Source organism: Thunnus maccoyii, chromosome 24 (assembly GCF_910596095.1).
Source record: "Thunnus maccoyii chromosome 24, fThuMac1.1, whole genome shotgun sequence".
Taxonomy (NCBI): Eukaryota; Metazoa; Chordata; class Actinopteri; order Scombriformes; family Scombridae; genus Thunnus; species Thunnus maccoyii.
The window spans coordinates 17,137,558-17,149,927 of record NC_056556.1 but is presented as its reverse complement, the minus strand read 5'-3'; the positions used below and the strand labels follow the sequence as shown (position 1 = coordinate 17,149,927).

At 40.6% G+C, this 12,370-nt stretch overlaps 2 protein-coding genes and 3 non-coding genes across 5 annotated transcripts; all 5 read left to right on the top strand.

The window, feature by feature from the left end:
- The first annotated feature begins 177 nt into the window (after positions 1-177).
- On the top strand, positions 178-5,026 carry nop58 (NOP58 ribonucleoprotein homolog (yeast)). Its single transcript, XM_042405188.1, has 15 exons — positions 178-360; positions 859-935; positions 1,036-1,088; positions 1,397-1,521; positions 1,603-1,739; positions 1,948-2,012; positions 2,403-2,537; positions 2,680-2,825; positions 3,079-3,205; positions 3,390-3,553; positions 3,658-3,792; positions 3,898-3,959; positions 4,049-4,200; positions 4,292-4,422; positions 4,532-5,026. Exons 1-15 carry the CDS (start codon positions 316-318, stop codon positions 4,592-4,594), a joined length of 1,617 nt encoding a protein of 538 aa, XP_042261122.1. The 5' UTR covers positions 178-315; the 3' UTR covers positions 4,595-5,026.
- On the top strand, positions 1,132-1,219 carry LOC121892935. The gene has a single exon (XR_006094852.1). It is a non-coding gene; the product is annotated as a small nucleolar RNA SNORD70 (small nucleolar RNA).
- Positions 2,891-2,974, top strand: LOC121892938. Its single transcript, XR_006094855.1, has one exon. It is a non-coding gene; the product is annotated as a small nucleolar RNA SNORD11B (small nucleolar RNA).
- On the top strand, positions 3,239-3,321 carry LOC121892939. The gene has a single exon (XR_006094856.1). It is a non-coding gene; the product is annotated as a small nucleolar RNA SNORD11B (small nucleolar RNA).
- Positions 5,027-6,580: 1,554 nt separating the features above from the next.
- Positions 6,581-11,538, top strand: wdr12 (WD repeat domain 12). Its single transcript, XM_042404953.1, has 13 exons — positions 6,581-6,797; positions 7,140-7,234; positions 7,506-7,600; positions 7,727-7,833; positions 8,016-8,131; positions 8,216-8,370; positions 8,458-8,503; positions 8,589-8,674; positions 8,794-8,934; positions 9,812-9,917; positions 10,071-10,203; positions 10,938-11,010; positions 11,217-11,538. The coding sequence occupies exons 1-13, from the start codon at positions 6,757-6,759 to the stop codon at positions 11,292-11,294; spliced, it is 1,272 nt and encodes a 423-aa protein (XP_042260887.1). The 5' UTR covers positions 6,581-6,756; the 3' UTR covers positions 11,295-11,538.
- The last annotated feature ends 832 nt before the right edge of the window (positions 11,539-12,370 follow it).

The following is a 12,370-nucleotide window of genomic DNA, read 5'->3' as shown; positions in this document are numbered from 1 at the left end:
AGCAGATTACTTTGGCAAAGAACGCTGCTCATAAGGACAGAGTAGAAATTGCCCTACAGCCTACAATGTGGACTGTCAGAATACATTTCAGTCATAAACAAGTCAGTCAGAAATGTGGCCAATAACAAACAGTAGAGGGCAGTAATACGTCATTGTAGCGTCTAGTCCGCCTAAAGAAGAAGAAGAAGAACCAGGCGGTTTCCTGCTGCCCTCTCATGTGTTGCAGACCGAGCAGCGTGGTGATTTCGGTAAAGACGTGAAGACTCTCCGCGTAGAGAGCACCTAAACTCAAAAAGACCCGAGCTTGCTGCCAAAATGCTCGTGTTATTTGAGACCGCCGCTGGATATGCGATATTCAAAGTATGTATTCGTTTTTTTATCCTGTCAGTTAAAAAAAGAACATTTTTACGCACAAGCTACTTGAGGTAGCTTAGGTTAGCCACAGAGCAAACGTTAGTTAAAACCCATGTTGCTTCTGTTGTAAGTTACTGGTTATGAGGAAAATACAAATGTAATATTTTAATTTGTACTCCGGCATGTTAGCGCTCAAGGTTTTGCGCACGAGGGTCTTTGCAAATCCATAAGCTACCATCTAGATAGAAGTGAGTGTGAAGGCCCTGTAACCACGTGTGCACGCTGTGGCAAAGACACGAGAAGGACTGTGTTCTCACAACGTCCACATGCATACTGGTGATTTAGTTAACGAGGATGCTTTTATAATGTGATCGACTTAAATCTTAACATTTTAGATTGAATCCACAACGATAGACACATTTTACGCACTAGCCTTTGCGGTTTTACACACCAGAGCTTTTTTTTTTAACTGCTTGACAACTAATTTCAAGTGTTCTATTTCAGGTTCTCGATGAATCCAAGCTGCAGCAGGTTGACAGCCTGTATAAGGAGTTTGAAACTCCTGAAAAAGCGAATAAAGTGTAAGTGTTGATGGCTGGCACAGCTGTCTGATGTGACACATTGTAGCTCACGTCTGTTAGATGAAACATGTCTTTACTTTTTATTTTTTTGTTTTGCCAGTCTGAAGCTGAAGCACTTTGAGAAGTTTCAGGACACGACAGAGGCCTTAGCAGGTAATGATACATCTCGTCACTCTGCTGCACCAACAAACGCCTGAGATCTGTGGTCTGTGATGTGTTTCTGTGTCTGATTAAACCATGAGGCATTTCACAGTATTCGTCACTACCCCTGAGACCACAGAGATTAATGTTGCCACCAATTTTCAACTTTACAGTGATAGAAAGTGGACATTTTTGAACAGAATTAGCTTCGATGTTCTGTATTATTCCCCTTGAGTCATATATGTTGGACTGGTTTCATGCACAAGCTCATGTAGGTGTTACAGTGTATTTGATGTAGTGTTCTAACCTCTGTCACTCAGCTGCCACTGCACTTGTTGAGGGGAAAATCGGCAAGAGTTTGAAGAAAGTGCTGAAGAAGGTTGTCGCCAAGGAGGCTCACGAGCAGCTGGCAATCAGTGATGCAAAACTCGGTGGTATTATCAAAGTAAGTGACCCAACATTTCCATTATTTAGTAACTAAGCATTATTTGCAAGAGTTGTATGTTTAACCGTCTTTGGTTTTCAGGAAAAGCTGGACGTGAGCTGTGTCCACAGCCCTGCTGTTGCTGAACTGATGAGATGCATCAGGAGCCAGATGGAGGGCCTCATCACTGGACTTCCTCCCAAGGAGATGAGTGCCATGTCTCTGGGGTTGGCTCACAGGTAGGTGGCACACAGATACAGTTCAGGGTTAAATAAACACGACTGCTGCCCATGATTACACTTGCTGTCTGAAACTTTCCTGTAGATTTTCCTCAGCATTCGTCACTACCACTGAGGCAGCAGTCTCTCCCTTGAAGCAGGAGAATTTGAAATGGTTTGCTGTGTGAAGTAACTCACTAATATGTTGTGTTTTCTCTGTGTTCTCCAGTTTGTCTCGCTATAAGCTGAAGTTCAGTCCAGACAAAGTGGACACCATGATTGTGCAGGCCATCAGTAAGTGGTATTGTCTTATTTTTATAATGCAAAAATCATTATTTAGTGATTAATAGGGCTGTAACTAACTGATTTTCATGAATTAATTTGAAGATTACTTTCTCAATTAATCGCTCATGAAAAATGCCCATTACAACATCCTAAAATCTGCTTATTTTGTCCAAATAACAGCCCAAACCCCAAAGATATCTTCATTTACTGCCATAGAAGACAAAGAAAACCAAAACCATATTTGAGAAGCTGGAACCAGTGATTTTATTTTTTTGCGTAGGAAATGACAATAAAATCACAATTAATTGACTGATTGTTTCAGCTCTAGTGACAAATAAGCTCTGCTGTTGTGTATGTGGACATGTAGTCATTTTAAGTGTTTTTTCTTCGTCTCTTCAGGTCTTCTGGATGACCTGGACAAGGAGCTTAACAACTACATTATGCGCTGCAGAGAATGGTACGGCTGGCACTTTCCTGAGCTGGGAAAAGTCATCGCAGACAACTTGGCCTACTGCAAAACTGTCCGCAAAATAGGTAAATATAACCTACACTGGTACATAACTTCTTTTTTTTTTTAAGTGCTAATTATAGCAGCAGCTTTGCTGTACAGGTACAAAAGTGTCAGTGCCAGTGTTCCTGTGTATCTAAATGTCGGATCCACACTATTTGTCTCCAGGTGATCGCACAAATGTATCCAGCAGTGATCTGTCAGACCTCCTCCCTGAGGAAATTGAGGCCGAGGTTAAACTGGCTGCAGAGATCTCCATGGGAACAGAAGTGTCAGAACAGGACATTGGCAACATTAGGCACCTGTGTGATCAGGTATGTGTCTTTCTTCCATCGTTACATGTTATTGTTTTTCACTGTTAAATAGTGGAGAGATAAAGTGGCTGTAGTGATGATGATGACATTTGTCTTTATCCAGAAACAATACATGTGGGTTTTTAGTCACTACCTCATCTGAACAGTCACAACAACTCCTCTGCACTACAGGAAGGCTCTATAGCACTTTGAACTATTTTCTGATGACCAGCTGGCAGTTGTAATAGAAATTTTTACCCCTCCTTTTCTACAGGTGATTGAGATTTCAGAATACCGCGCTCAGCTGTACGACTACCTGAAGAACCGAATGATGGCAATCGCTCCCAACCTGACAGTAATGGTGGGCGAGCTGGTCGGCGCCCGTCTCATCTCACATGCCGGTAAGTCACGGAGAAGGGGCTGAATGAAAAGCAGCCAAGCGGTGATGATCACGACATAATGTCACTTTCCTGAAAAAGACTGATGTTTTTAAGTCACTACCTCATCTGAGCTTGCATTAAGAGACCCAATGAGCAGGTACCAGTGAGAGCGTCATGTTTACTTATCTTTTCTGTGTTTTTTAAGGTTCCCTTTTGAATCTGGCAAAGCATCCGGCTTCCACAGTGCAGATCCTCGGAGCAGAAAAGGCTCTGTTTAGAGCCCTAAAGACACGCAAAGACACCCCTAAGTATGGTCTCATTTACCACGCTTCTCTAGTGGGCCAGACCACTGCCAAGAATAAGGGCAAGGTAAGTCCAGAGGGACCAGCAGCTTGGCTAAGTAATAACTGGTGAACACGATCTAAGTGTCAAAAAATAAACATGGGCTCTGGTTTTCTGTAATATCTGTCCAGATCTCCAGAATGCTGGCAGCTAAAGCAGCTCTGGCTATTCGCTATGATGCTCTGGGAGAGGACACCAATGCAGAAATGGGTGCAGAGAACCGCGCCAAGCTGGAGGCCAGGCTGCGTCAGCTGGAGGAGAAGGGAGTAAGTACAATTATGATTTGTGGACAGAAAGAAAAACATAGAATATCACAACCATTAAACAGGTCAGTGTTTATGTATCTAATATCTGCTGTGGCTTCTTTTTAGATCCGAAGAATCAGTGGAACAGGCAAAGCAATGGCAAAGGCAGACAAATACCAGCACAAGAGGTAAATAATCACAAACTACTCTTTTCCCAAGATAAGTTTTCTAAAAGTAAAAGTTATAGGTGTTAAATACCCACTTTTTCCCCCCACAGTGAAGTCAGAATATACGATCCGTCTGGAGATTCTACGATTCCATCCACCTCAAAGAAGAGGAAGTTTGAAGAAACAGAGGATGGTGACGCAGAAGAGCCCGTAACACCGGCGGTTAAATCCAAAAAGGCCAAAAAGGAAGCAGTAGCAGAAGGTAGGTTGAATTAAAGTGAACCTAATCTTGTGGCTTAGTGTCCACCAGTGTCGTTTTGATGCTCAAGGTGTTTTGTTTGCATGTTCTTCAGAGGAAGAAGCAGAAACGTCAGCAGCAGCAGAAGAGACTCCCAAGAAAAAGAAGAAGAAAAAGAAGGACAAGAAAGAGGAGTCCGAGGCTGCAGAACCAATGGAGGAAGAGGAGGAGGTAACAGTAACAGAGGTAGGACTTGTTCAGAAACTTGAAGCCAAGTCTAAACAATTCATAGGAGGTTTTGAAGTTTTCCAGTGTTCTGTTGTTGAATATCTTTTATTTGTCTCCCTCTCTCCAGTCAACAGAAAAGAAGAAAAAGAAGAAAAAAAAGAAGGCAAAGGAGGAGGAGGAAGATGAGTGAAAGGATGGAGTGTATATACTTTTGTTCTAGTTTTGACGTCATTTTAGTTTCATGTCGTTACATTATATCTGACAAAGGCAATACTGTATTGAGAATTTATGTTAAAGAACAAAATCATCGGGTCTCCTTTTATAACTGCAAGTGAGCTGTGATTCAAAGTCCAACATTTTATCTCAGACAGAAAATGATTGAAAATGTAAATCTTTTTATTTTTTATTTTTAAAGATGTTTAAGTTTGTAATCTACTACCCTGGGTTGACCGTTTTTATTTTTGATGTTTTATTTGTGAACACATCTGTATCAGACATGTATCAAGTTCAACACAGCTATAAGTTGATGAGGAAAGATTCTCCAGTTCTCATGTGACAAACCTTCTTATTGTCTAAGACTGTGAATTTCTGCCCTGGTGAAATAAACATGTTTTTCCTGTAATGGTATGAATTATATTGGATATAAAAAAAAAATCTTATTTGATTCAATGCAAGACTGAATGCAACAATTAAATTCATAACAGTACATTGTTTTCTGAGGCTGAGTTACAGTTTTTTGTGATCACATTTTTATTTTCAGTACTGGAGGTCAGATTGAATATATACATACATCTGTAATACTGGACAGAGAATGTTTTAACATAATCATACACCCAACATACTCTTTTACTATCCATGTACATTATGACCTTCATGAACTGCCCAACAAGTGCTCTTATTTACTCCTCCAGTCTGAAGTTTCTCCTCCCTTCCCCAACCCTGGATGGTAGCCATATACTACCACAGAAAAACAATATAGACCATATCTATATGATCGTATGAACATTTGTATACAGACATTGGGAACATTGGGAGAATCCATTAGGAAATCTGAAGTTTATGTGGAGACTTCCACCTTAATACTAAACTTTTTAGTGGCAGTCAGACCTAAAAGTAGAAATCTTTCCTGAGATTTGGTATCATTCATTAATTGTCATCATCATCATCATTTAGAAGCTAAACATCAGGTACACTAGGAATGCAACTTCCAGTTACATCAGGTAGCTAATGGGCAACTAGGCAATCCCACACTGTATGTAGATACTGTAGGTTCATTATTATTACATGGGGGCAAATGGGTGTGAGACAGCTGGAATTAGAAGCATTTCCTGAGTCAAATAAAATCTATGAATGAATTTAAAATGAATAATTTGATGCTTACAAGAGAAGGCCACATTTTCCCATACTCTCTTCTAATTAATTGATTCCTGCCATTTCTTTAAGTTGTTCGAGACCTTGGTCACACCTGACCAAAATGATGCTGCAGTACAGTAAAGGAAGACTGTAACTTTGGAAAGAAATAAAATCTTCCTCTTACAAATGAAAAGTTGAACTACTGTGGAGCTGTTGAAGTTGATTTTCTGACTTTATTACTCCTTTCTACTTGTGCTGCTTTAATATACCATAAATAAAGATTTCAATGAATGAATAGAAATTCTATGGGTTCCTGTACTAGTCACCTTGTAGCCACAGCAATTGTCAATAAATGTTCCATTATGTCGCTATAAAGGTGAATGTCACAGGAAGTGAAATATTGAAATATAAAGCACTTGTCAAACACATTTATTGAAGGCGTAGCCTAATTATTTTTGATACCAAAAAAAATAATTAAACTATGAATTTTGTGAATCATTACTACCTATCTATCTCTAGCTTTAAGAATACATTGTGGTTTTGAAAGATATTATAAAGTCTTACACCCATAATTCAAATCTTATCTGCACACATCATCCTTTCATTAGAAGACTACTTGCCTGTGCTTTATGTAAAATGACATTATACATAGTCTTGGCGATGAAAGACAATGAAGTTATAGACCCTGGAAACACCAGCATAACCCAGAACCAATAGCCACACTGGTTCAGGGTATGAGAAGCTCCAGGTGACAGGTTGTTAGGTTCTCCAGTGGATAAGGACTACAGAGATATAGCACATGGGGGTCAGGCATTACTAGTGGAGCACCGTTCCGGAGCATCGATTGACTTTATCGGTGCTCGACTGGAATGCCTCGGCCCGTACCACATGGCATGACTGCACGAGTCAGATGTGTTATGAAGGAACAGATTAACTTTTTAGCCACATCTTAAATGCCTACAGCTAGTGGTCTTTAAGAGAAACACACAACTTAGAAATATGTCGCAGTTACAAGCCAGGTTCTTCACAGAGAACAAAAGGTAAGCACGGAGTCCCTTTAACGAAACACAGGAAAACTAAAAAGGACAACAATAGCTAGCAGGCTGCTAACTACCTGTAACTTACAGTAAACACTGTTTTGAGACGCTACTTTGCTTTTTACCCACACAGGTAAAGTTAGGCTCAGTCCTATCACTCTTCACACTTTGCAGCTAATGCTTCTAGCTTGTTGAGTAACTATGTTAAGTTATACCGCTTTCTTCATATTTGTATACCTATTATACAATACAGTGATATATGAATCGATTAAATATAACATTCCTGTGTAGATTTGACTGATGAGTGTAATATATGATACTAATAAAGTCTTCATGTCTTTGCAGGTATGTTGTAGATGATGTCCCATTCTCCATCCCAGCTGGTTCTGAAGTGCAGGACCTCAGCAATGTCATCAACAAGCTGCTGGAAGCCAAAAATGGTAAAATATATGATATTTTAAACATTAACAAGTGTGTTTTACTATTTCCACTAAATCCAGCGGAGCTTCCATTTGCAGCTGGGCTGTAAAAACTATTACTTACTATATACTTATTCTTTCTCTTAAGATACTAACTGTAAGGCAATGCAGTATCAAACCTTAACACAGCTTTAATCATGTTAGCCTATTTTCTATGTATTGTCTTTTTTAATTGTTTATAGCAAATGTTACACAATATGTTGAATGCTTATGTTGTTTTTTGTTTCCACAGCATCTCACAGCAAAGTGGAGTTCGACTTCCTGGTCAGGGGTCAGTTCCTGCGAACGTCGCTGTCCACTCACATGGAGACAGAGGGCATATCAACGGTATGACCGGCCTCAGTGCTTAAACCTGAAGAGATATGCTGTCAGTGTGCAGCGTTTAAACACTGATGATACTTTCTGTGCAGCAAACAGAGATATTTGATATTAATGTGTGCGTGTGTGTTTCAGGAAGAAGTGGTGGAGATAGAGTATGTGGAGCGAATCACAGCCCCAGAGCCTGAGGAGTGCATGATGCACGATGACTGGATTAGCTCCATAGATGCAGATGCTGAATGGTAAGATTCCACTGTCATTTAGCCACCCAGATCAAAGTTCTTGCTTTAGTCTGTGTCTGATTGACGTTTTTTAATATCATTGTCTCTGTACTGGAAATACACTGTACAGTTTTGGTTTAATTGTAAGTTTCAAACACACTACAGCCTCCCATCAACCTTGTTTTGGTTCTGTATTTTTGCAGGATCCTGACAGGGTCATATGACAAGACGGCCAGGATCTGGTCTGTGGAGGGCAAGGCGGTGATGACAGTGGCTGGACATACTGATGTGGTCAAAGATGTAGCCTGGATCAAAAGAGGTTAGCAGGACTGAATGGCAGACAATCGCTTTTTTAAAACCTGTGTGTGTAATTTTTTAAATTTATTTTTTAATTTTTGTGCAGAGGGTCTGACCTCGCTGCTTCTGACGGCCTCTCTGGACCAAACCATCCTGCTGTGGGAGTGGAACTCTGAGAGGAACAAGGTGAAAGCCAGACACTGCTGTCGAGGACACACAGGGAGCGTTGACACCGTTGCTACAGACCCCACCGGCTCAAAGGTAAAGTTGGAGGGAATAGAAAAAAAAGTAGAGAAATAACAAGCAGCCTTTAATTTCTGTTAAAATGTTTGTGTTGCTTCCTTTTAGTTCTGCAGCGGCTCCTGGGACAAAATGTTGAAGATCTGGTCAGCAGGTATGTTCCCTTTAAGTGAGTCTTAAGCACAACTGAATGAAAAAGCTAATCTTTGTCAAGTTTCAACATTTTCCTGTGCTGTCAGTGCCCACAGATGAGGCGGATGAGGTGGAGGAACCTGCCGACAGACCCAGGAAGAAACAGAAGACTCAACAGCTTGGCCTGACCAGGGTGAGTGTGGAGTAGTATGACCTTACAATTTACAAAACCTAATGTATTAGTCAAAGTTAACATGTTGAATGGTGCTTGTGAAGGCATATCAAAACATCCATCTCTTTACACCAATACAGACTCCCCTGATGACGTTATCTGGACACAACGAGGCAGTGTCCTCTGTCCTGTGGAGCGACAGTGAGGAAGTTTGCAGTGCTTCCTGGGACCACTCGATCCGCATGTGGGATGTTGAGACCGGAGAGATGAAGACTACACTGGTGAGACAGACTGAAAGACACACTTAAAGGCAGAAATTGTAGTGGGTCAAAAACTGAGCTCTGAAATAGGGTTAGTTTCATTTTCTGTTGTCTTTCATATGTCCATATGTCCATTCACATGTCCAGGTTTATAAGTCAAGTGAACATATTAGGACTCTAGCTTCTCTGAAGTAAGAGAATGGGAACTGGTACACAAATCTGGGTGAAAATAAGTTTGAACTCGTTTGAACTTGTTCACTTGTTAAAAATGGGGTCACTCCTGTGTTCCTGTTCCTGATCCAGAGATCAGTTTACTGCAACATTTCCTACTTCTGCTGCTTCTGCTCCACCTGCAAGGAGCCTTTTATACTGAGTCAGCTATAGGAAATGCAATTTTCTTGGAGGAGAACTTCATTAGCGGTGCTGTTCTTCAATAAAAGCTGGTTTACACAACAAGAAGTGGAGATATTCTGTGATATTTAGTCATCAGATCAGTTTTAAATATTGAAGGAGTAAATAATGCAAGCAGAAACAGCCACAGTGAGATATTAGGTGGGTCTATGAGAACCAGCACACCTCCATTTACCTTGCCTTCCTATGCTGTAGAAAAACACAGCTGGAGTATCCTCATCTCTGTGGAGACAAGGCTTTACTCTCCTCATCATTTCGTGAAGGCTCATCTTTTCAGTTGCCTCAAGCAAGGAAATTAGGTTTTTGTCAAAGGATTGCTTTTCTCTAAAAACTGTTAAGTAAACTGTCAGCGTTTTTAAAATGCTTTCAATCTCAAACAACTGGCAACAGCAAGAGTAAAATTGTCAGTAATTGCAAATAAACAGTAGATGCTGTTAATGTGGCATTTCCTTTAATAAAGTGACTGATGTCTCTGTCCTCTCTACAGACCGGCAGTAAGGTGTTCAACTGTATTTCCTACTCACCTCTGTGTCGACGGCTGGCCTCAGGCAGCACTGACAGACACATCAGACTGTGGGACCCTCGCACCAAAGGTACCACAGACGTCTTCATTTCAAAGATCACTTTTGTCCATGTCTAATACACTATCAGCTGTTGTTTTATTTCCTCTGTCTGCAAGCTCTTTCCTCTCTGGCCTGGCTTTTCCTCTTCACACTCACAGTACACACGCCTTCTTTTCTCTCCAGACGGGTCGCTGGTGCTGCTGTCTCTGACCTCCCACACTGGCTGGGTCACCGCTGTGAAGTGGGCGCCTTCGCATGAGCACCAGCTGGTCTCTGGTTCCCTTGACAACCTGGTCAAACTGTGGGACACCAGAAGGTCTGTAAAACACGTAATTCACACTGTGTGTATATTTTGTGTAAGTTGTGTTCCAATCAAAAGTCGGTATCGCATTCCCACTGGGAATAAATCCCATGAAAATAAATAAAATTAAATTTAAAAATGAAATATGTAATAATAGATGTGATATGCTAGAATATGCAGGTTTACATTGGCCACTATTCACCTCCTTCAGACCAGTAAAACGTGTAAAAAAAGAAAAGAAATGTCATCCAAAATGTCAGGCAGAAATAGAAACGCTAATTAAATGGCATTGTGTGATCCATAAAATGTGTGGCTGTCACAGGCGGTTGCCATGGCTACCATGCTATTTGCGCAGGCATTTCTCCAGCTTTACTCAAGCAGAGCAGACGGCTGATGCACTATTTACTCCACACTAACCTGTCCACCTTTACTTTGCACTGAATAAAACACAGTTCTTCTTTTGTGCCTTCGCTACATCAACAAAATTTTGACTTTCCGTTGCTAATGAGAGAATAAGCTGGATCTATGTCACTCTGGTAGACATGTAGAGCAGGACATCCTGTTCATTCCTCAGCTCTCTGCCAGTGACGCCTGTCTGGAACAAGCTTCCTGCCTTTGTCAGAATTAAATACTTTGGAGCAGTTTCTTCATATTTTGTTCAGGCATGCAAACAATTGGGATGAACGCGTGTCTTTAAAGGCATTCAATGAATAGAGTTAAGATGTGAATGTTGCTGTATTGTCTTGCAGCTGTAAGGCTCCTCTGTATGACCTGGCAGCCCACGAGGACAAAGTGTTTTGTGTGGACTGGACAGAAAGCGGGGTAAGACACGACAGCTGTTTTCCAAAAAAATTACCCATAAACAAAGAATCTTCAGTGCTTGATCTAGAGGAAAATTGAAGATTGAATTAAGATAGATTAAAAAAAGCAGTGACTATATTATATTCAAGATGAATATATACACAACACACCTCATGCATGAAATCAGTGTCTAACTGGCTCTTTCTGGTGTCTGTTTCTATTTCCAGCTGATGTTGAGTGGAGGAGCAGATAACAAGTTGTACACCTACAGATACTCAGCCTGTCAGACAGATGCGGGGGCATAGTAGGCTCAACAGACTGCAGAGATCAGCCGCATCCATCACCGCAGACACACTGAATGGACAGACATACGAACAGTGTCAGAGTGTGACAGGCTGACGAAAGCTGCAGTGATTTTAAAATTTGTCCTGTATAAAACCTCGCCTGCTTTGTTCTCTGCTGTCTGGTTCCTCAATTTTTACACATATTTTCATATTGTCTTTGTTTTCCTGTAACCCAAGAAACTATAAATTAATTTTGTCTCCTAAAGTGTCTCTTCATGTCAATGTTTCATTCAATAGTACTGAATGGTATATTTGTGATATTTTGTTGGTGATTCTTAGTTTCATAACCACAAGGAAGGCAACTTAAGGATTCAAAAAACATAACAGTGAAATATGGAAAACCAGAGAGGCTACTTTGTCTTTATCTCCAGTTTGGCTGGCTAGATTAGTGATAAGGTAAGAAATCAGGTGTTACTATATCATTATATTTGGGGATTTCCGTACATACACATGTCACATTCTGCATTTACAGTCTGCAACTTCCTCGTGTTTTTGGATCTTAAGAATAACCAGACTTTTTCCTCCCCGAACTGGTTTACCCAGAGAGGAGAGAAAACAAAAGAGCTGTCACTCTGTTCACATTGTATTACAACACATCACAAACGGGGTGACAAGCTTTTATCTGAAAAAACTGATATATGTCACTATTGCAGCTTTCTTTACAACTTTTAAAGTCTAGTGGTAGTAAAGTCAATAATCTGACTTCACAAAACAGTCAGGATGGAGAGGTATGGTGATATTCAATGCAAAGAAGACTGAGTAGTAGTAATGGATATCCAAATTTTTTTAGCAAATCTAAATGATTCCTCTGCTCTAAATACCTGCAACATATTGAATTTGAGGTTGGAGAACATGTTTCAGGCCACTGGTCCCCTACCTGTGGGTCCTGGTCCCCACTAGGGGTCACCAAAGCCTCACAGGGGTCGCAAGTCGTTCTTGGTTTTAAGGGGTGTAAAAAAACTAGTATATCTCAGCATTGCATTAATTTCTGTGAAGAAAATAACTAAATGTAGTAGAATAGGACTCCTTTAAAGTCT